This window comes from Tenrec ecaudatus, chromosome 3 (assembly GCF_050624435.1).
Source record: "Tenrec ecaudatus isolate mTenEca1 chromosome 3, mTenEca1.hap1, whole genome shotgun sequence".
NCBI classification, from domain to species: Eukaryota; Metazoa; Chordata; class Mammalia; order Afrosoricida; family Tenrecidae; genus Tenrec; species Tenrec ecaudatus.
In genome coordinates this window covers 64,247,566-64,271,704 of record NC_134532.1, presented here as the reverse complement: position 1 = coordinate 64,271,704, position 24,139 = coordinate 64,247,566, and the positions used below count along the sequence as shown (strand labels likewise).

The 24,139-nt window shown below is 37.3% G+C and overlaps 1 protein-coding gene across 2 annotated transcripts in view; it reads right to left on the bottom strand.

The window, feature by feature from the left end:
- Window positions 1-24,139, bottom strand: part of LRBA (LPS responsive beige-like anchor protein) — a 706,055-nt gene that overhangs the window by 208,531 nt on the left and 473,385 nt on the right. For both annotated transcript variants that reach the window (XM_075543710.1, XM_075543711.1), the window contains exons 41-42: window positions 14,520-14,637; window positions 13,151-13,253 (exon numbers count right to left, since the gene is read on the bottom strand). In XM_075543710.1, the coding sequence (XP_075399825.1) occupies window positions 13,151-13,253; window positions 14,520-14,637 (221 nt within the window). The remainder of the gene's footprint in view (window positions 1-13,150; window positions 13,254-14,519; window positions 14,638-24,139) is intronic.

The following is a 24,139-nucleotide window of genomic DNA, read 5'->3' as shown; positions in this document are numbered from 1 at the left end:
ATAAGTCTTAAATAAATAAATAAAACATGTATAAGTCCAAAAAGATCTATCTATATTTTGCTACTAATACTAGAAATGTCCCAACCTACCATTAATGCTATTTTGAGTATGGTAATATAGGTTCTTATTTTTTAATTAATAACTCCCTGTTTACTTAATGGAGCCCTGGTGGAAGAGGGGTTGGTTACCCATTGGGCTGCAAACTGTAAGGCCAGCAGTTTGAAACCACCACATGCTCTGGAGGAAAAAGATGAGACTTTCTAATCCCACAAAGACTTAAAGCCTGCGGGACTGACAGACACAGTTATATCCTATCTTACAGGGTCACTATGAGCCAAAACTCTATAGCTGGGAGTCTGGTTTTGATTTTGCTCACTTAACATAAAAAGAAGAAACTGTAGTAACTGAAAATAAGATGTCTTTCCATATCTTTATCAATTTAAAATTATAACTGAACGGTAACATACTTGTACATTATAATATTGAATACTATATTTACACATTCTTTATAATGGATTGCTAAACCATTTAGGTGACTATTCACAGGGAGAGATCAATGTAAAAGAAATTACTGGTTTTTTTAAACATACTTTACTAGAAAACAATGTTTTCTGTGTTCTCTTAATAAAATATAAACACCGCAGGATGCAATTGACCAATAACAAGCAGTTGAAAACCAGTGGCAGGATTATCTTATTCATAGTCTAAGGTCTCAGATATACATGCTGGCATAGTTCCTACTATCACCGAAAACATCAACTTATAGTAATAAAAATAATGCAAAGATAATTAAAATGTAAATATTATATAATTATATTATGAATATTACACATTAGGTCACTCAAAGGGTTTCCTTCAATGAATTTTAAAGCTATTACTACAATAGAAATCAGTTTCTGATAAGATGGTGACTTACACAGACTTTCTGCATGTACCCTAAGGTGTCCGAAAGAGTATGTAGAGAGAGGCTTGCAAAAATGGAAGACTATACAATGTTCAGAGACAGGAAGTCTAATATTACAAACTATAAATATTACTCAAAGCAACTTATAAATACATGTGATTCTGGTCAAGGCCACAGGGTCATTCTTTAAAGAGGAAAACAACATTGACTCTATAAAAGGAAGAGAGGCAGAGGGCCAGCAAATCGCCAACTAACTGGCATGAAAGAGAGGAAGACTCTCACGGGGATGAACTGACCACGTGGTTGCAACAGGGGCACAGTCATAATAATCAAGAGAACTGCACAGGCCACGGCAGCGCTTTGTTCTATTGTACACACGATTGTCATGCGTCAGACTGCTCTACAGTACCTAACAACAACTGAAGAACAACAAGAGTAGAAGATCTCTCATTTCCCTGAAACAAAACGAGCACCAACCCAGGCATGGGAGTAAAGACAAACTGGTATTAGCACAGAGATAAAATGCAGACCAATGGAACAGAACAGAGAACTCAGAAATAAATCCATCCCACTACACACAATGGACTTTTTGACAAAGGGCTAAGACACGCCTCTTCAACAAATGGTGCTAGCAAAATTGAATTTTCATTTGCAGAAGTGTAATACAGAGTCCATAGCTCACTCCAGTTATAAAACTAAATTCAGAATGAATTAAAGATCCAAATGTAAACCTCAGAGCTATAAAGACAATAAAAAAAACCAGGAAGCAGAAAGCTTCATCTTTCTCCAATGGAGTGGGTTTGAACTGGACTCGCCATTTAGCAGCCGGGAATATAATCCAGTATTTCCCCCAGGGCTCCCTAAAACATTTACCACTGACTGATTACCCATTACCCCCACCACCCGCTGCCACCTTATGCATGGGTCCCATTTTCCTATCTCTTTCTGTAATTGAAAACTAAACATTTAAAATACAGTGCTCTGCACTCTGACTGCACACATACACACAACTTGTTGTTGTTGCTTTCCTGTTTGTTTCTCTGTTTAGCAATCTCCTTTGGCTAAATCATACAACACTGTCTTCCACATTCTTTTTCTATATATGCCTGCCTTCCCCAGGACCCTCTATTTACCTCTGTGTCTGTGTCATTTAGTGGTCAATGGCTGTGCGGAAGCATGCCAAGACACTAGGGCTTCCAATACCTACAAATGTACTTTTTAAATCACTTTATTGGGGGCTCATAGAGCTATACATACAACAATGATGTAAAGCACATTGGTACATTCATTGGCCTCATCATTCCCAAAACAGTTCTTCTCTAGTTAAGCCCTAAGCAGCAGCTCAGTTCTCTTTCCCCCTCCCTCTCCACTCCCCCTCCTTCATGAACCCTTGATAATTTATAAATTATTATTTTGTCATATCTTAACACTGTTCAGCGTATCCTTTTACCCACTTTTCTGTTGTCCAGTCCCCAGAGAGGAGGTTATATGTAGATCCTTGTAATCAGTTCCCCCTTTCCACTTCACCTTCCCTCCACCCTCCTGGCATCACCACTCTCACCATTGGTCCTGAAGGAATCATCCATTCTGGTTTCCATGTGTTTCCAGTTCCTATCTGTACCAGTGTACATCCTCTGGTCTAGCCAAATTTGTAAGGTAGAATTGGGATCATGATAGTGGGGGAGCGGTGGGGGAAGAAGCATTTAGGAATTAGAGGAAAGTTGTATGTTTCATTGTTGCTACACTGCACCAACTGACTGACTCATCTCCTCCCCAGACCCTTCGATAATGGGATATCTAGTTGCCTACAGATGGACTTTGGGTCCCCACTCCACATTTCCCCCTCATTCAACAAAAAATATGGTTTTTTGTTCTTTGATGCCTGGTACCTTATCCCTTCGACACCTCATGATCACACAGGCTGGTGTGCTTCCTCTATGTGGGCTTTGTTGCTTCTGAGCTAGATGGCCACTTGTTTATCTTCAAGCCTTTAAGACCCCAGATGCTGTATGTTTTGATAGACGGGCATCATCAGTGTTCTTCACCACATTTGCTTATGCACCCATTTGTCTTCACCTACCAGTGTATTTTTCTGTGTGTTCAGAACATACTCAAACTCTAAACCATTTTCAAATCTGCTTTAGTTTTTGCTCTTTGGTGGGTTATTAATGACTTCTCTGTACGTGTGTGCTGTGACTAGTTAAGCCGTTAGTATGGAATTCGTTCAGTCAATGTCTGGTTTCTATTGTACATACCCTTAGCCCCAGCTGCTTCTCAAATAAGAAGTGCATTGTCTGGTTAAGTGAACCTGTCTCTTCCCCTCTCAACCACCACCAAGATTGTTAATTCCATTAAGAAGTGTGTTGGGCATGGGCACTGCCCACAGCTCCAAATTTTGATGCTTATGACACAGGAATTAAAAGCCGCCAGTCCTCGTGGGTTGTGCTGGTCCAGCAGCATCTCTGCGTCAGAACAGTGGGCGCTGTAAGCAGTCCAGACAAGCACGTCTATCCTTAACCAAAGTTCAGGAATATATGCTTCTCAGATTAGCATCACTTTGGTTGATTTCCAGAATATTTCCTAAAATAATTACTTTGGTGAATTTTATCTAACTTCTTGAGAAGGGTATTGGCTGGCCTTCTCACTCAATGTGATTTGTCTTTTTAAAAAAATCATTTTATTGGGGACTAGTACAATTCTTATCACAATCCATACATACATCCATTGTGTCTAGAACATATGTACATTTGTTGCCATCATTTTCAAAACATTTGCCTTCTACTTGAACCTTTAATATCTGCTGCTCATTTTCCCCTTCCCTCCCCACTCCCCCCTACCTCATGAACTCTTCATCATTCATAAATTATTTTGTCATATGTTACACTGTCCGATGTCTCCCCCCCCCTTTTCTTCTCTGCTGTCCATCCCCCAGGGAGGAGGCTAAATGTAGATTCTTGTAATCAGTTCCCCCTTTTTACCTCCACATTCTATCCTCCAGGCATCGCCACTCTCACCACTGGTCCTAGAGGAGTCATCTGTCCTGGGTTCCCTGTGTTTCCAGTTGTTATTTGTACCTATGTATATCCTCTGGTCTAGCCAGATTTGTAAGGTAGAATTGGGATCATGATGTGGGGGTAGGGGGGAGGAGGAAGCATTTAAGAACTAGAGGAAAGTTCTATGTTTCATTGTTGCTACCCTGCACCTTGACTGGCTCATCTCCTCCCCACAACCCTTCAGTAAGGGGTTGTCCGGTTTGCTACCAATGGGCTTTGAGTCTCCACTCACCCACATTTACAATGATATGACTTTTTGTTCCTTAATGCTTAATACCTGATCCCTTTGACACCTCGTGGTCACACAGGCTGATGGGTTTCTTCCATGTGGGCTTTTTTGCTTCTGAGCTAGATGGTCACTTGTTTATCCTCAAGCCTTTAAGACCCCAAACATTATATCTTTTGATAGCCGGGCACCATCAGCTTTCTTCACTATATTTGCTTATGCACATGTTTGTCTCCATTGATTTTATCAGGGAGGTGGGCACCCACTGACATGAATTTTAGTTATTTGATGTCTGATAACTGGTCCCTTCTACACCTCGTGATCAGACAGGCTGGTATGCTTCTTCCATGTGGATTTTGATGCTTCTGAGTTAGATAGCTGCTTATTTATGTTCAAGCCTTTAATACCCCAGATGCTATATCTTTTGATACTTGGGCACCATCAGCTTCTTTCACTACACTTGCTTATGCACACATTTTTCTTCAGCAATCAAGTCAGAAAGGTGTGTATCCTGGAATGCCAATTTAATAAAACAGCCAATGTATATCTGCTGCCTTAATACTAAACCTATAAATATATGCATATAGATGTTTCCCCACACTCTTAAATGTATTCACATATGTACATTCCAGTCTTTAGACCTCTATAAATACCCTATATCACCTAGTTCTTTCCTCTATTTCCTTTTACTTTCCTCTTCTCCCACTATCATGCTCAGCCTTCATTTGGGTTTCAGTAATTTCTCTTGGTTAACTTACCCTTGCTGAATCGCTTTCGGCCTCTCACACCCTCCTTGCTACTGATTTTGGATCACTTATTGCTCCCCTGTCCCTGGGTTGGTCAGCACCACCTCCTTAGCCCCTCTTTCCCCTCTCCCGTGACCCCCCCCCCGGAACCATTGGTCCCATTGTTTCTCCTCCAGACTATTCATCCAGTCGATCTTATCTAGATAGATCTGTAGAGATAATAATATGCACCAAAAATCAAGTCTTAGCGAGATAGGCGATGAGTGAGAACACAGCAATGACAACAAAAGAAGAAACTAATTACCCACAGAAGAATAAATTAATTATAAGAAACAATTTTAAAAAGAAAGAAAAACCTGTAAATAGATCAAGGTCTGATTTTGATCTCTAGGCGTGTCCTTCAGTCAGGTCCAATGGGGCACCCAACTCTGGCCCCAGAGTCTTTATCGTTTCATTTTCAGTCTCCTTTATTGGTTCAGAGCCTTCAAATAATCAGAAACCACCTATAGTCCAAACTTAGCCTTCTAAACCAGCCAGCTTGCTTGCTTGAACAGAATTAAACTGGCTTTTAGCTTCCTCAGATGATCTAAACTACTCTCTGTTCAGTTCTACAATAATGCTATTAAAAACAATGAATAATTTTCAGTCACTATCTTCTCATCAAAATACGTATCTTCTTTAAATAGCACTTCTGGTTATCATAATTTCCTGAATTTATTCTCCTTCTAGTTTTTAACTGCTATTTTCTAAAGAAAAAGGTATCTTTTCCTGTACCTCACCTTTAATGTACTGAGCCTCCTCTTACCATTTTACAGCCTGCTCTGGAATGAGTCCACTGCTTCTCAAGGCTACATCTCATCCACATGACAAACACTCTCAATCCTCAAGGTCTTTCTTCTGAGTTGTAGATATGGGACAACTAAATGTCACACTCATTGAGTCAATTCTTACTCACAGCAACCGTATAAGACAGGGTTTAACTGCGCCTGTGTTTCTGAGAAGGTAACTCTTTGTGAGGATAGAAAGACTCCTTTTTCCCTAGAAGAGCATCTGGTGGTTTCAAACTGCTGACCTTACGGTTATCAGCCCAACGCATAACCACTATGCCACAGAGCCTCCTCTTAGACATAAAAAGTTCGTGGAAAAACTTTAATTTCATTTTTCCATAAACTTTTTAAAGTCACCTTATGTATTTCCACAAGACTAACTTCCCTTTCATCCTTTCCATCTGAACTCTCTCAGGGATGTCAACGTCAATAAATTTAAAACTACTTGCTCCATCAACCTCCTTCCCTGAACTCAGCTGTGGGGGTGAGAACATACCCCGGGCTCTCCCTCCAGTGTTTCCAACTAGGTAAACGACAAGGAGCAGCTTACGCTGAACTTTGAGCAGACATAACGAATGCCTTCTCTCTTATTGTCCCTCAACTTAACTCCAAGTTCCATAAATTCTCTACCACCGTCATCATCACATCAACTGGATATCTAGCACAGACTCCCAACCAGTGACCTTAAAATCATTCATGCTCCTGTCTGCCTTTCAAACTAATCTACATGGAAACTAGTAAACCTTAAAATGTAAATTATATCCTATCTCTGCTCTGCTGAAATCCTTTTGTGATTGTCTAATCCTGTCAGGGCAAAGATGAAAATTTTAGACACTTTCTCAAGCAAGGCATTTCTCTCTTGCTTGCTTCATGATGCCTAGCCTCCATCCTACCTGCAAGCCCTTCATCGCCTCCTAAAACACTGGTACGTTTGCTCTGCCTCAGGCTCTCTGTGCACACACAGTCCTCAGCTGCCAAGATTATTATTGCTCTGACCTGCCATTGCGTCAACTGCAATACACAGCGTGATACATGGCCACCTTAGGGAAACAGCATTTACTATTGTCTGCACTTGTACATCTCAATGATCTCTGGTGCGTTTGAGTCTAAGGTTGAGGTTATGCCAATCTACTTCACGGAAGGTTTTCCTGCATAGTCACTATTTACCAGACGTGATGGGATTGTTCTTTTCTGGTGACATGTCCAAAGCAAGAAAAAGGGTATCTGCCTTGCTTTCAATGACTAGTCTACCAGTGTTTTTCCTTTGGTCAACTGATTATACAGATTCAATTGAAAATTTAAAAACTTAGACATCACAGACATTCTTAACCATAGAACCCATCTCCACACCACTCATCACCAGTATAAGGCCTCACTTGTATGTTTTAAAAAATTATTTCAGGCTATTTAATCTATTTATATATTTGTTTAAACATGCACAGGTATTTATCACAGCTCAATATAGAAAAATACTAAAAATCTAAGTACTGTTTTAATACATTAAAGTTTTTAGCTGTCACTGATAATAGAGAAACATCACGAGGAGTTCCTAGATGTAGCAACACTTTATTAGTAGAAAAAGACTCTTTTAATAAGATAAAGTGTACTACTCTTTTCCAAACTGCTTTATTTTGAAACCTGACATCCCACTTTAAATTATGTAATGACCTTATCAACCATAGTATGGTCACTTTGTTTTGTTTACAGAAAAGTTGTGACCTAGCATGGTTTTAAAGATGCTTACAATTTTCAGACACGCTTTCTTTTAAGAGATGAAGCTCTCTGCCCCTGCCCTTGAGTCTGGATAGTATTTAGTGAATCACTTGTAATGAACAGAGCACTGGGAAAATGATGGAGTGTGACTACCAAGGGACGTCATAAAGAGACACTGGAGCTTCTGTTTTTCACTCTCTGGGATCAGCTCCTCTGAGGAAAGCCAGCTCCTACATCGACTTGACAGCTAAGCAGTTGGTGGAGAGACCGATATGGTGAGGAACGAAGGTTCCTGCCAAGGGGTGTGTGATAGATTCGCCGTGGCCAGTACTACAGCCCCGCTCCTGCTTGTGGCTTCTACTTCAAATATACTTGTAGGAAGATAATACCTTACAAAAGTAAATAAACACTAGTCCAAGTCAGGTCAAATCAATACAAAATTAGGTATGCTAAAAGTAAACCATAGGTTTCCACTTCGAATACAATTCAATCAATAAAAAAAAATCCAGTGTTCAAGCTCTTCTCAGGCTTCAAATTAGTTACCTAAATTGTATTGACAGTGAATCTATATCAACTATGATGGAAAACAATTATTGATGGTGCTGTTTTAAAATACCCAATGAACCAGCACACAGTACAGACAGAAACACCCACACTCTCCTGATTCCCTATATCATGAGATTGTAAAGAAATAAATGTTAGTATTATGTAGGACCTCCACCCAAGTACTTACTCAATGCAAGAACACTTTTGTTCTAGTAAATTGGCATTCCATGATGCACACCTTCCCGACACAATCCTGAAGGCAAATGGGTGCATAAGCAAATGTGGCGAAAAAAAGTTTATGGTTCCCAGCTATCAAAAGATATAGCGTCTGGGGTCTTAAAGGCTTGCAGGTACACTAACAGCCATCTAGCTCAGAAGCATCAAAGCCCACATGGAAGAAGCGCACCAGCCTGCCTGACCACGAGGTGTAGAAGGGACCAGGTATCAGACATAAAAGAACTAAAAATCATATCAGTGGGTGCAAACTTTCCTGATACGATCAATGAAGACAAATGTGTGTATAAGCAAATGTGGTGAAGAAAGCTGATGGTGCCCAGCTATCAAAAGAGATAGCATCTGGGGTCTTCAAGGCTTGAAGACAAGCGGCCATCTAGCTCAGAAGCAACAAAGTCCACATGGAAGAAGCCCACCAGCCTGGGTGACCACTCTGTGTCAAAGGGATCATGTATCAGGCATCAAAGAACAAAAAATCATATCATTGGCTGCACACCTCCATGATAGGATCGCTGAAGACAAATGGGTGCATAAGCAAATGTGGTGAAGAAAGCTGATGGTGCCCGGCTATCAAAAGAGATAGTGTCTGGGGTCTTAAAGGCTTGAAGGTGAACAAGTGGCCATCTAGCTCAGAAGCAATAAAGCCCACATGGAAGAAGCACACCAGCCAGTGCGATCATGAGGTGCCAAAGGGACCAGGTATAAGGCATCATGCAAAAAAAATAGATATATGTGTGTATATGTATATATATGTGTGTGTATATGTATATACATGTATATATATATATATATACACCATATTGAATGAAGGGGGAAGTGCAGAGTGGAGACCCAGGGCCCAAGTGTCGGCCAATGGAGATCCCCTCATAGAGGGGTTTAGGAGAGGAGATGGGTCAGTCAGGGTGCGAGGTAGTACCGATGAAGAACACAGCTTTCCCCCAGATCCTGGATGTTTCCTCCCCCCAACTACCATGATCCGAATTCTACCTTGCAGGCCTGGATAGGACAGAGGCTGTACACTGGTGCATATGAGGGCTGGAGGCACAGGGAATCCAGGGTGGATGATACCTTCAGGACCAAGGGTGTGAGGGGCGATGCTGGGAAAGTGGAGGGTGAGTAGATTGGAAAGGGGGAACTGATTACAAGGATCCACATGTGACCTCCTCCCTGGGAGATGGACAGCAGAGAAGGGGGAGGAAGGGAGACTCTGGACAGGGCAAGATATGACAAAATAACGATGTATAAATTACCAAGGGCACATGAGGGAGGGGGGAAAGGGGAGGGAGGGGAAAAAAAAAAGAGGACCTGATGCAAGGGCCTTAAGTGGAGAGCAAATGCTTTGAGAATGATTGGGGCAGGGAATGTGTAGATGCGCTTTATACAATTGATGTATATATATGTATGGATTGTGATAAGAGTTGTATGAGCCCCTAATAAAATGTAAAAAAAAGGAAAAAAAAAGAAAACATCCAAGCCTAGTCCAGCTCAAGGCCACAAGTCCAATATTAGCCCATAAGTACTACTCCATAAATTCCTCTTCAGATTCACGTAGCCACTTGCAATTATGTCGAACGCAGGAAGATCACAGGTTGGTGGGTGGAAAATCCTGTGGATCCAATGGTCGTGGAAGCAGCTCCAGTGTTCTGGCTGCCATCTGGATGACTCCATGTGTCTTGTCAACAGAAATGTTAAGCAGAAAGACAGGGTGTCCTGCCTCCAGGCTTTCCTCTAGTTCTTAAATGCTTCCTCTCCCCCACTATCATGATCCCAATTCTACCTTACAAATCTGTCTAGACCAGAGGATGTACACTGGTACAGATAGGAACTGGAAACACAGGGAATCCAGAACAGATGACCCCTTCAGGACCAGTGGTGAGAGTGGCAATACCTGGAGGGTGGAGGGAAAGTGGGGTAGAAAGGGGGAACCGATTACAAGGATCTACATATAACCTCCCCCCTGGGGGATGGACAAGAGAAAAGTGGGTGAAGGGAGATGCCTGACAGTGTAAGATATGACAAAATAATAATAATTTATAAATTATCAAGGGTTCATGAGGGAGGCGGGAGTGGGGAGGGAGGGGGAACAATGAGGAGCTGATATTAAGGGCTCAAGTAGAAAGCAAATGTTTTGAGAATGATGATTGCAACAAATATACAAATGTGCTTGACACAATGGATATATGTATGAATTTTGATAAGAATTATACAACCCCCAATAAAATGATTTTTTAATTTAGCTATTATATGCATATGTATTAAGATACTAAAATTTGAGCTCTAATTTGCTAGAAATTAAAGATAAAAATCCTAGTCAAATACATGATAGTTGTAGAATCCTTAATATATAGATTTAAAATTGAAGTCAAGAAGGAAAAATTATAACAAATATGTGATCATTAAATGCTTGTATTCAAGTGCTAATCATTCTTAAGTTTTTTTTTATTTTTATTTTTATTTATTTTTTATTTATTTTTTCTTAAGTTTTAAATAATGTTAAGTAGTAGTTATGTGAACATGAAGTGAGTTTATGGAATCCATATGAAAATGAATATACAAATTAAACATCTGTAATAGATATTTTAAGTATGCTTTCTTTAGAAAACCTAATTTTTCAATGACTTTTATGACTATGTGCTTTACCATTTTCCAGTTTGATACTGTATCAAACGGTAGATTTCACACCCCAGCTGCCTTTTCTTTTCTTTGACTTGACCTCTTTGTTGTTGCTAGGTGCCATTAAATCAGGTCCAACTCACAACACCCCCATGTAAGACAGAACAAAACAATGCCTGGCCTTGTGCCATCCTCATGTTTTTATGGTTGAGTCTATAGATGCAGCCACTGTGTTAATCTTTGTCAAATGTGGGATGTCATTAAATTCTTGTATATTTTTACTTCAGACTATTAGCAGCAAGAGGAGCTCTGGTGGTGTACTGGCTAGGCACTGGATTTTGATCCGCAAGTTCAGCAATTTGAAACCACCAGTCTCTCTGAGGGAGAAAGACCGTGCTTTCTACTCACATAAACAGTTACAGTTAGACGAGCCAGTCAGGGTGCAGTATAGCACCGACGAAACATACAAGTTTCCTCTAGTTCTTTAATGCTTCTTGCCCCCCAGGATCATGATCCCAGTTCTACCTTACGAATCTGTCTAGACCAGAGCATGTACATGGGTGTAGATAAGAGCTGGAAACACAGGGAATTCACGACAAATAAACCCCTCAGGATCAATAATGAGAGTAGCGATATCAGGAGGTAAAGGGAAGGTGGGGTGAAAAAGGGGGAACAGATCACAAGGATCTACATATAACCCTCTCCCTGGGGGATGGACAACTGAAAAATGGGTGAAGGGAGACATCGGTCAGTATAAGACATGAAAAAATAATAACTTATAAATTATCAAGGGTTTGTGAGGAAGGGAGGGTGGGAAGGGAAGGGAAAAATAAGGAGCTGATATCAAGGGCTCAAGTAGGAAGCAAATGTTTTGAACGTGATGATGGCAACAAATGTACAAATGTGCTTGACACAATGTATGTATGTATGTATTGTGTTAAGAGTTGTACAAGCCCCCAATAAAATGATCTTTAAAAATGAGAGAGAAAGTTACAGTCCTGGAAACCCACAGGTGCAGTTCTACCCTGTCCTATAGCATTACTGTCATTGGGAATCGACTCAATGGCAATGAGCACTAACTAGCAAGCAAAAAAAGTTGAAAACAATTTGCTGTGATCTGATAAAATAATCATAGGGTCTACAAAGTGCAAATGACAGAACTCAAATTTCGGGATGCATATGTCCCTAGTTGTGTTTGTGAAAAGGCTTAGAAAACAACAACATACAAAATGTTTCTGAAATAATGAATAATGCTAATTTTGTGTAGCGGAATCTTTTTGTTTTAATTTTAAACTTTTTATTGCAGTGTAACAGAGAAATTCAAAAGTTAATTTTTTCAAAATATACCTGAATAATCATCATCTCAGTCAAGAAATAATTAGCAGTATACCAGAAGCCCTCTTATGCCTCACTAAAAACCACAATTCACTAAGTAAGTATGGTATCTTGACATCTAAAAGTAGGGGTTACTTTTATCTGTTTTTGAATGTTTTCTGTCACATAATTCATCTATGATTTGCAATAGTCTATTTTCACTGCTGTATATTCATTTGTATGATTATACTATAATTTATTTACCTATTCTGCTAAGTGAATTTTCAGTTTGAGCCTATCATTAATAATGTTAAGTAACATCTTTGCATATACCTTTTGGTGAACATATGTATGCAATGAGTCATTTACTTATAGGGTCTGCATATGTTCACATATAGTTAGTATTTCCAATGAGTTGCCCAAAGTGGTTGTACTAATTTATTTTCCCACTAGCGGTATATGAGAATTCTAGTTCTTCCACATCAAATGTTGTCTTTTTCCCCCCTATTTTGGCCATTTGTGATGTCAATGTTGTGGCATCATACTGCAAATATACAAATATGATTTAATGCTAAATATCAACTGCATAAACAAACCTTTTTTTAAGTAGAATAAAAGGTCTCCCCATCTTTCTATCTATAGCCCATCAATAAAAGACAGTAAATTTCTCTACTTACAGCTTTCCTGAAATGTCAAGATTTACATTTTTCATCAAAAAGACTGAAAATTCATCCTATAAATTACCCCTATCTTGACAGACGAAGGGGCCAGGGTATCTTGTTGAATGATTTATTTAGTGAGTACATACTCTCACGCTGAACTCTGGACTGTGTGCAAGTGAAACCTGAAGGCATTACAACGCAGCGACTCAAAACAAAACTAACAGCAGTCGGGACTTATTGGGAAACGCACGAGGGAAGCAGAAGCCATTCTAAGAACAAGGATGAGTTCGTTTTTCTCACATGATACCGCACCTGGTTTGAGGCAATCCAAAACTGGTCCCAATACCAACACGAGGTAGATAGTTGACCACTTTTTTTACTGTTGCAGGATCTGGGAAGTTGAACATTACAGCAACTATAAAAAATAATTTTTTTAAAATTAGGAAATCATATTATCTTTTCAGAAAACTTTGTATAGTAACATATTTACTCTTACTCTGGAAGCCTATGAAATCCAATCCTCATTTTATTCCTTATATTGTCATATCAAACTTTAGTATTAAGATGCCAAAGATGATACCCATTTAACTTATAAACTCTTTTATCATAAACAGCTCTTTCTGTAACATGTCAGAAGCTCATGTCATCAATATGACATGCAGCTGATATTATCTACTTACAATGTTTAGATAAATTCTATTTTGGAAAATCAAATATATTTCCATGAATTACTAGAAAGAACCTTTAAAAATATTAAAGTTTATATAATGAATAGTCTGACATCAAAAAGTCTATAGATAAAGCTATTTCAAGGGTGAACAGTTTATTAAAATATTCTCTCTTCAACGTTTGTTTGCATTTAATATAGCCTGATAGAATACAAAACTCAGTGTGAGTTGAAAACAAACTTTTCTTCTATAGTTAATAGCCACAAAGTGCTTTTTAATAGTATCTATTTTTAATGAGCACTCTGAGTATTAAGAGGCAAGTATCACTACACATATACTCAGAATAACAATGCTAATATGATACCAAAAAGAACAGAAAAACAAATTGCTATTCAGATGGCTTAGATTCAGCTACCCAAAAGGACAAAGTAGAACTGACCCTGTGGATTTATGAGACTTTTAACTGGACCAGAAAGCCTCATCTTTCTCCTGTAGAGCAGCTGATGCTTTTGAACCACTGACCTAGTGTTGACTAGCCTAATACGTAACCCATTATACCACTATATCCATTACATGTTCACCTATAAATTTTTATTCTTAAACACATGAAAATAGCACAGCCATAAAGTCATTAATATCAGAAGATATTAATTTGGTTGGTCTTGAATTTTAAATTATATTTTAACTTCAATATCAGATCATTACCCAAGAGAGCTTCGAAAAGTTCCTTTACCTCTTAATTCCAATTTTCCACAAATGTTTCGGCGTTCTTGCATATGAGCTACAAATACTCATGGAAAAAATGTTTCCTCTCTACCTCGCCTGAAAAAAACTCCCCCAAATTTACCAATATTGGTATAGCCAACATGATTCAGGTAAATTAGTAATTAATGAATTACTAAGGGACTATAATATACACACTCAATAAAATGTATGTAGTAACAACAGATGTGCTCAAAAATTAAATCTTAAAGAGATGAAGGTTAGCTCTGACCAAGCACTTTCTACAGTACCTCTGTTTGCCATAAAGATTTCCAAGGCTGTATTTTGTAAAAGATATCGACGAGAAAAGATTGATCTTATCTCTGTAAACAGCCATTTTCCATGCAGCCCTTCCGTGTATGCCAGGATCTAATGAGGAAAAAAAATAATCTCAAGTAAGTAATAACATTACAATGGTTTGTTGTTTCTCTTTCTTCCCATCAATTAAAACCAGGAGGGAAAAATCCTATCAATAAAAATAAATCCTACGAAAAAGAATTCAATAATAATTATTGAAATATTTCTGTTACTTGGTTGCAGTTACAATATTTCTGTTACTGAATACAATACAAATTGTAAAACAATACAAATATTTCTGTAACTGAAGTATTACTGTAACTGGTTTGCAGTAATAAGAGGGAAAGAGTTTAAAATGAAAAGCAGAGTAAAATTAAGCATCCATTTCAAAATATTTATTTTGACTTTTTAAAGCACTGACATGATTTATATGAAAACACTGCACTCTTGATTGATCAATTTTTGAGTCATGTTTATGGAACATTTCAGAGGAAACCTTAAAAATAAGGAAGAGTGAGGGAGAAAACCATACATTCTTATATGTCACATATAAAATTTAGTTCAACATGTCTATAATGTGAAAGAGAAGTACTCTTTGCTTACTTTATATATGTTAAATTCATAACTTAAAAAAATACTTTTAATGCCACTGTTGTGGCCACATCAGTCATTCAGAAAGCACAAAGGCTGACTGTAGCGGAGGTTAAGTATCATTTTGTCAGCTAAGGCTACCCATAAACCTGCAAATGAACTGAGCATAATCTCTCTGCGGAGTAGGTGGTTGTCAGAGTAACTTGTTACAATTCTTGTCGTCCCAAGTGACAGACACAGATGCTTAGAACGCTTTGCCAATTCAAAGTAATCCTGTCTTTCGTCCTAAGCTTCTTTGTTGCTTTGTTATGCATGCTTTGTTTTGGTTTTTTTTGGAAACTTTATTTCAAAAGCTTAATTATGAAGGTATTAAAAAGAAAATCAGATTCACCAATTCACTACACCAGTATTTTACATAATATTAATAAAGAAAATGAGATACATTTGCTAGCAGTACCTAAAGAAAATTCTTCAAGGCAATATAACTTTAAAAATGAAGTTGCGATTAGTAAAAGTAATAATTACATGAATAACAATGAGAAAAAGAAAATGTTCTAGAATTGAATATGGCAATAATTATACAACTTTCTTGCTATGACTGAGTTATTGAATTGTATGACTTGTGGGTGAAATGCTAAAAAACTGTTAAAAATTAATATATTTTTAAAAGAAGTTAAATAGTTCTCAAAAGTAACTGCTCACACTAACTTTACACTGCTATTTTCTTTATGGTTCCATTTATTTAATCCTAAAAGGAAGCAAATCTACAATATTAAAAAAAACAAAAACGCATTGTTACTCAGTAAATACAAAGTCTCCATTTTGAATTTTCCGTAGAACTTTTTCTATTTCTGCCACTACTGGTCCCAGAAATGGAATAACAGATTTCAAATAAGATTGATTTCTAATGACTCTACCTAAGACTTGGGGTTGTTTTAAAACTAAAACAAAAACTAAACAAAAAGTTCATAGGATTAGATGTGAAGACTCATGCTTTTAACTTTGAAAAACGGTGACATAGAAATCCTAACTCATTCATACAACTGATACTTTCAATAATTACGATCAAGAGAGAAGATTAACTATGAGTATGGGCAAGATGCTTTTCTTTCTTTCTTTTTTATGCAGGGGAAAGCACCAAGGCCGTACATTGTGCAGTTGTTTCTGATCCTGATTCCAAATCGTAGTGGTCGTGACAGACAGGGTCCAGTAGAACTGCCCGTGTGAGTTGCTGAGACTCACTCTTAACAGGAATAGAAAGCCTCAACTTTCTCCCAAAGAATGGATGTAGTTTCCTACTGTTGCTCTTACAGTAAGAGAATCCTGTATTTGTTCTGGAACGCATATAGTCCAATATAACCAATTACTGATCAAGAAAATGTGGCTCGCACTAGTTCAATAATAAATTTAAAATTCCTTAACAAATCAGTGGCAGTGTCTCGGCTACTCTTAGATTACCTAATCCGCAAGTCTAGAGCTTCCATTATATACAATAGCTCAATTCTAGGTTAAATTTTTGTTAAGCTAGGATTCAATTCACCAGAAACTTAATCAATATACTTTTTTCCCAGCACTGTTTTTCAGATTATAAATGAAATAGAAAAAAAATTAAAGCCTTTCTTTTTTGCATTTTTTTAAACTCAGGGGAAACGCCAGGAATGCCACACACTGGTTTGCCAAATCTCCCTTTTGTATCCGTGGAGCTACAAAAGATAGCCTCTTACTTATAATGTTGATGCTATCATTATAAAGTCCTAGTCACTCAACAAAATCACTATATTCTAGGATATTCCATTTATTAACAGAACTACGGTCCTAAACCATTCTTCTAAGATTGTCAATGTACCGAAATAGCTGTAATTAATGAGAAAATTCCATTTATATCTCCTATTTTTAAGAAAAATGTTTAAAGATTTACTTGCAATACAGCAAGCAGGATGCTCCCTTAAAATCAGTTTTATTATCCAATGTCAAGAATACTCCAAAGTATTTTAAAGAAAATATCTCTATGTATGTACTATTTAAGGAGCCCTGGTTACAAGTTGGGCTGTGATCCACAAGGTCAGTGGTTCAAAACCATTAGCAACTCTTGAGGGAGAAAGACTGGGTTTTCCACTCCAAAAAAGAGTTACAGTCTCAGAAACCCACAGGGGCAATTCTACCTTCTCCTATGGGTCACTATGGGTCATTATTGACTAAATGGCAGTGAGAGTTGAATTTATCTACTACTCAACATTACTAAATCCAACCACTTGCCATATTATTGCATATCTATAAATTGATAGTTCTATTCAGCACGATACATAGTGTTGGAATTTCCCTGATCCTATTTTCTTCCTCCTTCAGAGCAAACCTCTTGGGTTTATGATATCCAAGGGAGCCCAGGTGGTGCAGTGGTTATGCATTGGGCTGCTAAGCACAAGGTCAGCAGCTCAAAACCACCAGCTGCTCCACAAGAGAAAAACCAGGTGTACTACTCCCATGAAGAGGCATAGTCTCAGAAACGCATAGCGGCAGTTTTGCCCTGTCCTGCATATAGTGTGGCTGAGTCGGAATTGACTCGATGCCAGTGAGTTTTTAATCCCTACGTAAGTTTTACATTAAGGAGAGCAACTTATCTTCCCCTGCCCCAACCCAGTTTCCGTGCCATCCTCACAATTACTGCTGCTTGGCTCCACTGTTGCAGCCACTGTGGCAATCCGTCTCAGTGAGGGCCTTCCTGGTTCTGCTGCCCTTTTACTTTACCAAGCTTGCTGTCATTCTCCAAGGACGGGCCTCTCCCGATAACACGTCCAAAGTAAGTGCGACCAAGGCCTCAGCCTTCTCTGACGGTCCTTCTGAGACAGAATTTTCACTCTTTTCGGAAGCCCTTGGTATTTTCAATAGTTTTTGGTAACACCGTAGTTCAGATTGGTTGATGTTTCTTTGGTCTTCCTCAAAGGGATCCCCCAAAATGGAATTTTTATTTTCAAAGCTATGTATTTAATTTTTTTAAATAAAACAGCCTTTTCAACTTCAAAGTACTCTATATTACACATTAGTCATTCCATTCTTGGAAACATTTTTCAAACTCATCAGTTTGGATGACTGAGCATACCTTGCTCAGTCTTTCTTCACCTCTCCTATGTTATCAAATTGCTGTTCTTTCATGTCCCTACCTTCTCGGAAACAAGAGAAGTCGCATAAAGCCAGGTCAGGTGAGTAAGGTGTATGGGGAAAGAGAGGCATACTGTTTTTGGCTAAAAACTGGCGTGCTGAGATGGCTACATGAGCAAGTGCACTGTTGTGATGGCAAAACCAGTCTCCCATCTGCCACAAATCAGGCTTTTTGTTGGACACTGTTAGGCTAGCTTTTCAGAACTTCTAAAACAGTGGTTCTCAACCTTCCTAATGCCACGACCCCTTAATACAATTCCTCATGTTGTGCTGATGCACTCCCCCCCACCATAAAATAATCTTTGTTGCTACTTCATAACTGTAAGTTTGCTACTGTTAAGGATCAGGTGACCCTGTGAGGGCTGTTCAACCCCCAAAGGGGTCGTGACCCACAGGTTGAGAACCGCTGCTTTAAATAGAAAGCTTGATTAACAGTCTGACCTGGTGGAACAAACTCCGAATGCACTATAAGTCGACATTTTGGTCCATTCGGGAAGTTGACAGACATCCAGAGCTAGGTTTGTCATCAAACAATATTTCATAATTTTTGAAACAAGAAAACCACTCATACACTCGAATTTTTCCCATAGCGCTGTCCTTGTATAAGTAAGCTGTGTTCAATATCACAACAGTGTTTGCGGCATGTTTCCTGAGCAGGAAACAAAAGTTCACAGCCACAAACTATTCTCTTAAATCAGCCATCACAAAAAGTGAAATTTTTGAGCAAAACTATTTTCACAAAAAATTCACTCTGACCAGAAAGAAGCTTCCCAGGCGATGCCACTGGGTGCATTGACAAAGGGCGAGTTGGTTGATGCTCCCCTAGCAGGAAAAATTCATACTATGAGAGCGCCGCCCCACAGAGCTTTTTTTTTTTCATTTTAGGGGGGTACCCCCTTCATATGAGGCAATTAGTCCTTAAAGTAATACATTACAGACGTTTTGTACAGCAGATTTACCTAATACAATAGTCATCTGATCTCTTGACTGCTGCTTCCATGAGCATTGATTGTGGATCCAAGCAAGATGAAATCCTTGACAGTGTTAATCTCCATTTATCATGATGTATCTCTTTAGACTCTTATTACATTTATATTCATAATTGATAGCTTGCATTATCTGGTATGTTTTAAAACATGACATAGCAATATTAAATAAATAATATTGCTTTCTATTCTATAAATAATCAGGCACAATAAAATTTTAAAACTTGGAAAATGATTAAAATATTATTTAATATTGTCAAAGGAAACAAAATATAAAATTTCACTAACAACAACTAGTCTGATTTTTTTTTAAAGAAAAAAAATCAACAAAATTCTACAGTTACGGATGAGATAGTTGAGGATGGCAAACAACAAAGAATCCCTTAACAAACAGAATTACTAGCTAAAGTCGATACAATAACATTTCTTTAAAGTTTCCATTAAGGAAAGGTGTCAGTATTGAGAAGCAGCTGAGGCCTAGCTGAGCAAGAGGTTCATTTCTTATTGGAAGAGTGTAGGCCTGGTCCAAGGCATCACTTCAAAGTCTCTGGAGTTCAATTAAAACTGGATTAGGTAGGAGCAGATCCTTCTTTGGGACTTTCTGTTCGCTGAAACTCTACATACGCTGACAGCACCCTAGACAGAGGTCTAGCCCTCCAAGGAATCAGTTGCTATGGAAACCGTATCATTACCATTGCTCTGCAGTTATGACCTCAAGTGCAGAATCGCTTGAAAGCTTAAGCCCATCATGCTCTCTTTGAATGCTTCTACCATCTAGATTAATACTGTTAGTATTATCCATGGATCCAACTTTCTCAACCATGTGGGCTTATTAGTTAAAGTAAAGTAAGGGAAATATACAGGAAGGAATGAAGCGAGAAAAGAGGATTTAATTTTATATACATATATATTTTATATCATGCACACATACAGAGGTGCATCAGAAAGTTTGTGGTAAATTGGAAATGAAAGATAATAGAATTTTTCACAAACTTTTAAAAGCCCCCTCATATGGGTTTGTATACACACATGCATATTTTTCCTTAAAAAAAATGAAATGTACCTTCTGTAAGTTTTTTCTGAAAAGGTTCTCTGTACCTTCTGTAAGCTTTCTGAAAAAGTGTGCATTATTTCCCGTAAATAATATGCAAGTTTCTTCTATGTTACTTTCTTACTTCTATGCTTCAATTAGTATATTGTGAATTTATAAGAAAACATTTTACCCTGTTGCATTTAATGTTGGCTTGAAATAAATTTTCACTTTATCTTTAGCTCTCCAGTTTGAAAAATTATAAACAAAAGGAAAGTGTTTTTGTTTTCTCATCCTTATCAAAAACCAAATAATACCTGCATATCTAGTGTCTAATTAAATCATTTACCTACTGAATATCAAGTCTATTTTAGGTGGATTTAAAATAGGTCCATGAAAATAAAGGCTTATGTGCTTTAGAGGGGACAAAAAAACAATAATGCTGACCTTGTTTCACAAACTACCCTCAATAATACATTTTAAAGGTTGTTAGATTTTTTTTTTGCTGAGAAAAAACGTAATTGTTTTAATTCAAAAATAAGAAACTATTATAAAAGTCTGTATTTATATACACATAATGTGTACTCATATATATTAGATACATATATAATAAAAAAACGTTTAAAATACTATTTGTAAAAAAATAAAAATAAAATACTATTTGTAATGTTCAAAACAAGCACAGCATATTCTAGCCCTAAATATTTTGTCAATATTTGGGGAATTTTTAATCTTTCAGATAATTCCACAAAGATGTCTGAAGAATTCCTTAGTAAGAATAAAATAATATATATGAACAATAGCATATAAGTCACAACAAAATCATTTATTTCCAAGTATTAAAAATGTTTTCTTTTTGTAAATTAAGCAACAGCATCGCTGATAGGAAAAGTCGGATGGTATATACCTTTATATGGGGTAAACAGAAATACATTAAAACAAAAACATAGAATTATTTTCATATCAAATCACTGTTAAATACATATGAAAGTGTCTAATTTGTAACAACTGCCATTTTAAAATTTTAAATAAAGAATTTTAAAGTTACCAGTTATTATTATCATCACCATGATTTTGGGATTTTACTACATAAAACTTTCTCTTGAACATCAGCTCAAAGCATAACACTAGATTTGTTTTATTAATAATGGGTTTTTGTTAGTTTAAGGATTTAGTTCATCTGACTTCTAGCTTGACGTTTTCAAAAATATAATCTTGAAACAAAACTTAAAAGGTCTGCCCTTGAATTTGAAGATGACATACAATTGACTATGATGGAAAATCTGGGATGGTAAATTTTGTTATTAATCTTATATCCCCTAAACACTTAGTATATTCTCAAACATTAGATAAAATTATGATAATAAAAATACAGAAGTTAAGAATAGAAAAGCATTCTTTAAATTATTTATGGGTTTTTTTAATAATCTTTTCATCTCTATAGTACATTTCCTCCTGTTCACTAGTACTATGATATGGTACAGTATTCTCCTTAGCATTTTCATGGATGACAAAGTCAATTAAATATATTCATTACTCTAATGTTCTACTTGGCAGTTTTAGTCAGTATGAAAAATTAAAAATATATAAATAAAATGCTATGTGACCTTTGTATTGATTGGGCTAAAATGGCTTTAGCCTGGGTGTGGATAATGGGGAAGTGGGGAGGGGTAACAGGGTGGCATACAAACACACACACTCTTATGTTTTCTCTTCCAATTACTGAGGGAGATGATAAAACCACAGCAAATGATGTATCAGCTCATTTTATCTTATCGCTTTGGGGCTAGGTGACAATGAAGTTCATATTTCACTGGCTCCCATTGAAGATTGTGAAAATTACTTGCCCTCATGACCTGGAATTTCACTAGAAGACAGAAATTTCTCTTCTGCAAAGTAATGCAATTTTTCAGATGTCAACCTTTAGCCCAGCTTTAAAAATTAATTTCATTTATATTAACCAATGATATTGATATTTTCACAGAACATTCTTTGATACATGAAGCACTGACTGGCAAATTGATGTTGCTTTAGATGGGTAAAACTATTTTATTTTAAGCTGCTCTGGCAGACAGATTTACGACAATGTGAAATTCCCATTTCATAATGTAATATTCGTCCTGCAGTGATAACACTTTTAAGCCTTTGGCCTGTAAATAATTCAGATTCTTTTGTTGATTCTGTTTTACTTTCAATAGTCTCAAGCTTAAAAACCACTTACATACTAAATAATGTATCATTCAGGACATTCCTTATTGAACGAACATTTAATATAAACCTTAATTAGTCAAATAAAATGTGACATGAAGCAAAATCATTTTTAACTCAGATTTTTTAAATTGAAAATGTACCTGCAGCCTGATTTAAAAAAAAACACAAGAACACAAAACATACCACAAAAGAATATTAAGGAACAATACTAAGGAATATCTACATATTTCCTTTCTGATGACAGCACCTGCATAGAGAGGTAGGATATTTGCATAAAACCAAGTAAAACCTTAATTAAAATAGCGATATTTGAGTTTGAAAGTAACTTAAAATGAACACATAACAAAAAGGAATCCTAAATGTCAATTTTTTAATTAAAATGGTATAAAGGGATCTGATTTCACCATGGAAAACAAAAAAATTATCTGGGTGCTTTTTTCAGTAAGTGCTGCACTGCTAATTTCAAGGTCATGGGTTCAAACTCATCACCCACACAAAGAGAGAAAAATGAGGTCACCCTGCTTCCCAAAAGAGTTAAGTCTTTGGAAATTCCATATAGAACCACTCTGGGTTGGAATGGACTCAATGGCAGGGGGCTTAGGTTTGTATGTTTGGCACAGAAAAAAAGGTAACATAAATAATACTTCATCAGATCAATTAATTATACTTCATATTAGATAGATCAATTATTCTTTATTTAGATCAGAAAGATCTCTGGTCATTTCTCAAACATCTGTGGAAGTAACATACTAAGCATATTAAAGGCAAACTATCAAGTAATTTTGCCTATTATCCCAAATAGTGGTTCTATAAAGTCATTGAGGTTTCTATTCTTTAACAATGAGTTAAATTTAAACCAGCAATAAGAAAAAAACTGACTTTTGCAAATGATGAAATATGTTTAATACATACTTTAAAATTTAGCAAGGGGTATCATCATCTTAATGCTAATTCTTCCTTTGTGACGTCTCAATTTCAGAATGATAGCAAAGGCTACCTCTAAATATAGAAACAAAATCTTCAAGTTGGGCACTGGTGGTGAAGTATGTTCTGCATCAGGCTACTAACCACAAGGTCAGCAGTTCATCACCAAAGGAGAAAGATGAGGTTTTCGAGTCCCATGAAGACTGAAACCCAACAGGGGCAGTTCTACTCTGTTCTATAGGGTTGCTATGAGTCAGAATTGACTTGATGGCAATGAATTTGGTTTAGCGTTGGCTTAAGCTAGAAGGAACCTTTGTGATGTAGTGAGTTAAGACTTGGGCTGCGAATCAAACGGCTGATGGTTTGAGCCCAGGAGCGGCTCTGCAGAAGGATAAGGCAGTCTTCTTCCATAAAGATGCACAGCTTTGCCAACCTTAAGGAGCAGGTGTACTGTGCACTACAGGGCCATTTTAATTTGGAGCCAACTTGAAGACAGCGGGTTTGGGATTTGGAGCTTGTTTATTATAACTAAGGTAGGAGCCTTGTGGGACATTGGTTAATGAAAATTTGGGAGAAAATGTGGCAGTGAGCTTCCATACACATTCAGAATTTTGGAAATCCAGTGAGGATGCTCTAGTCTGTCCTATGGGGTCACTATGAGTTGGAATTGACTCAA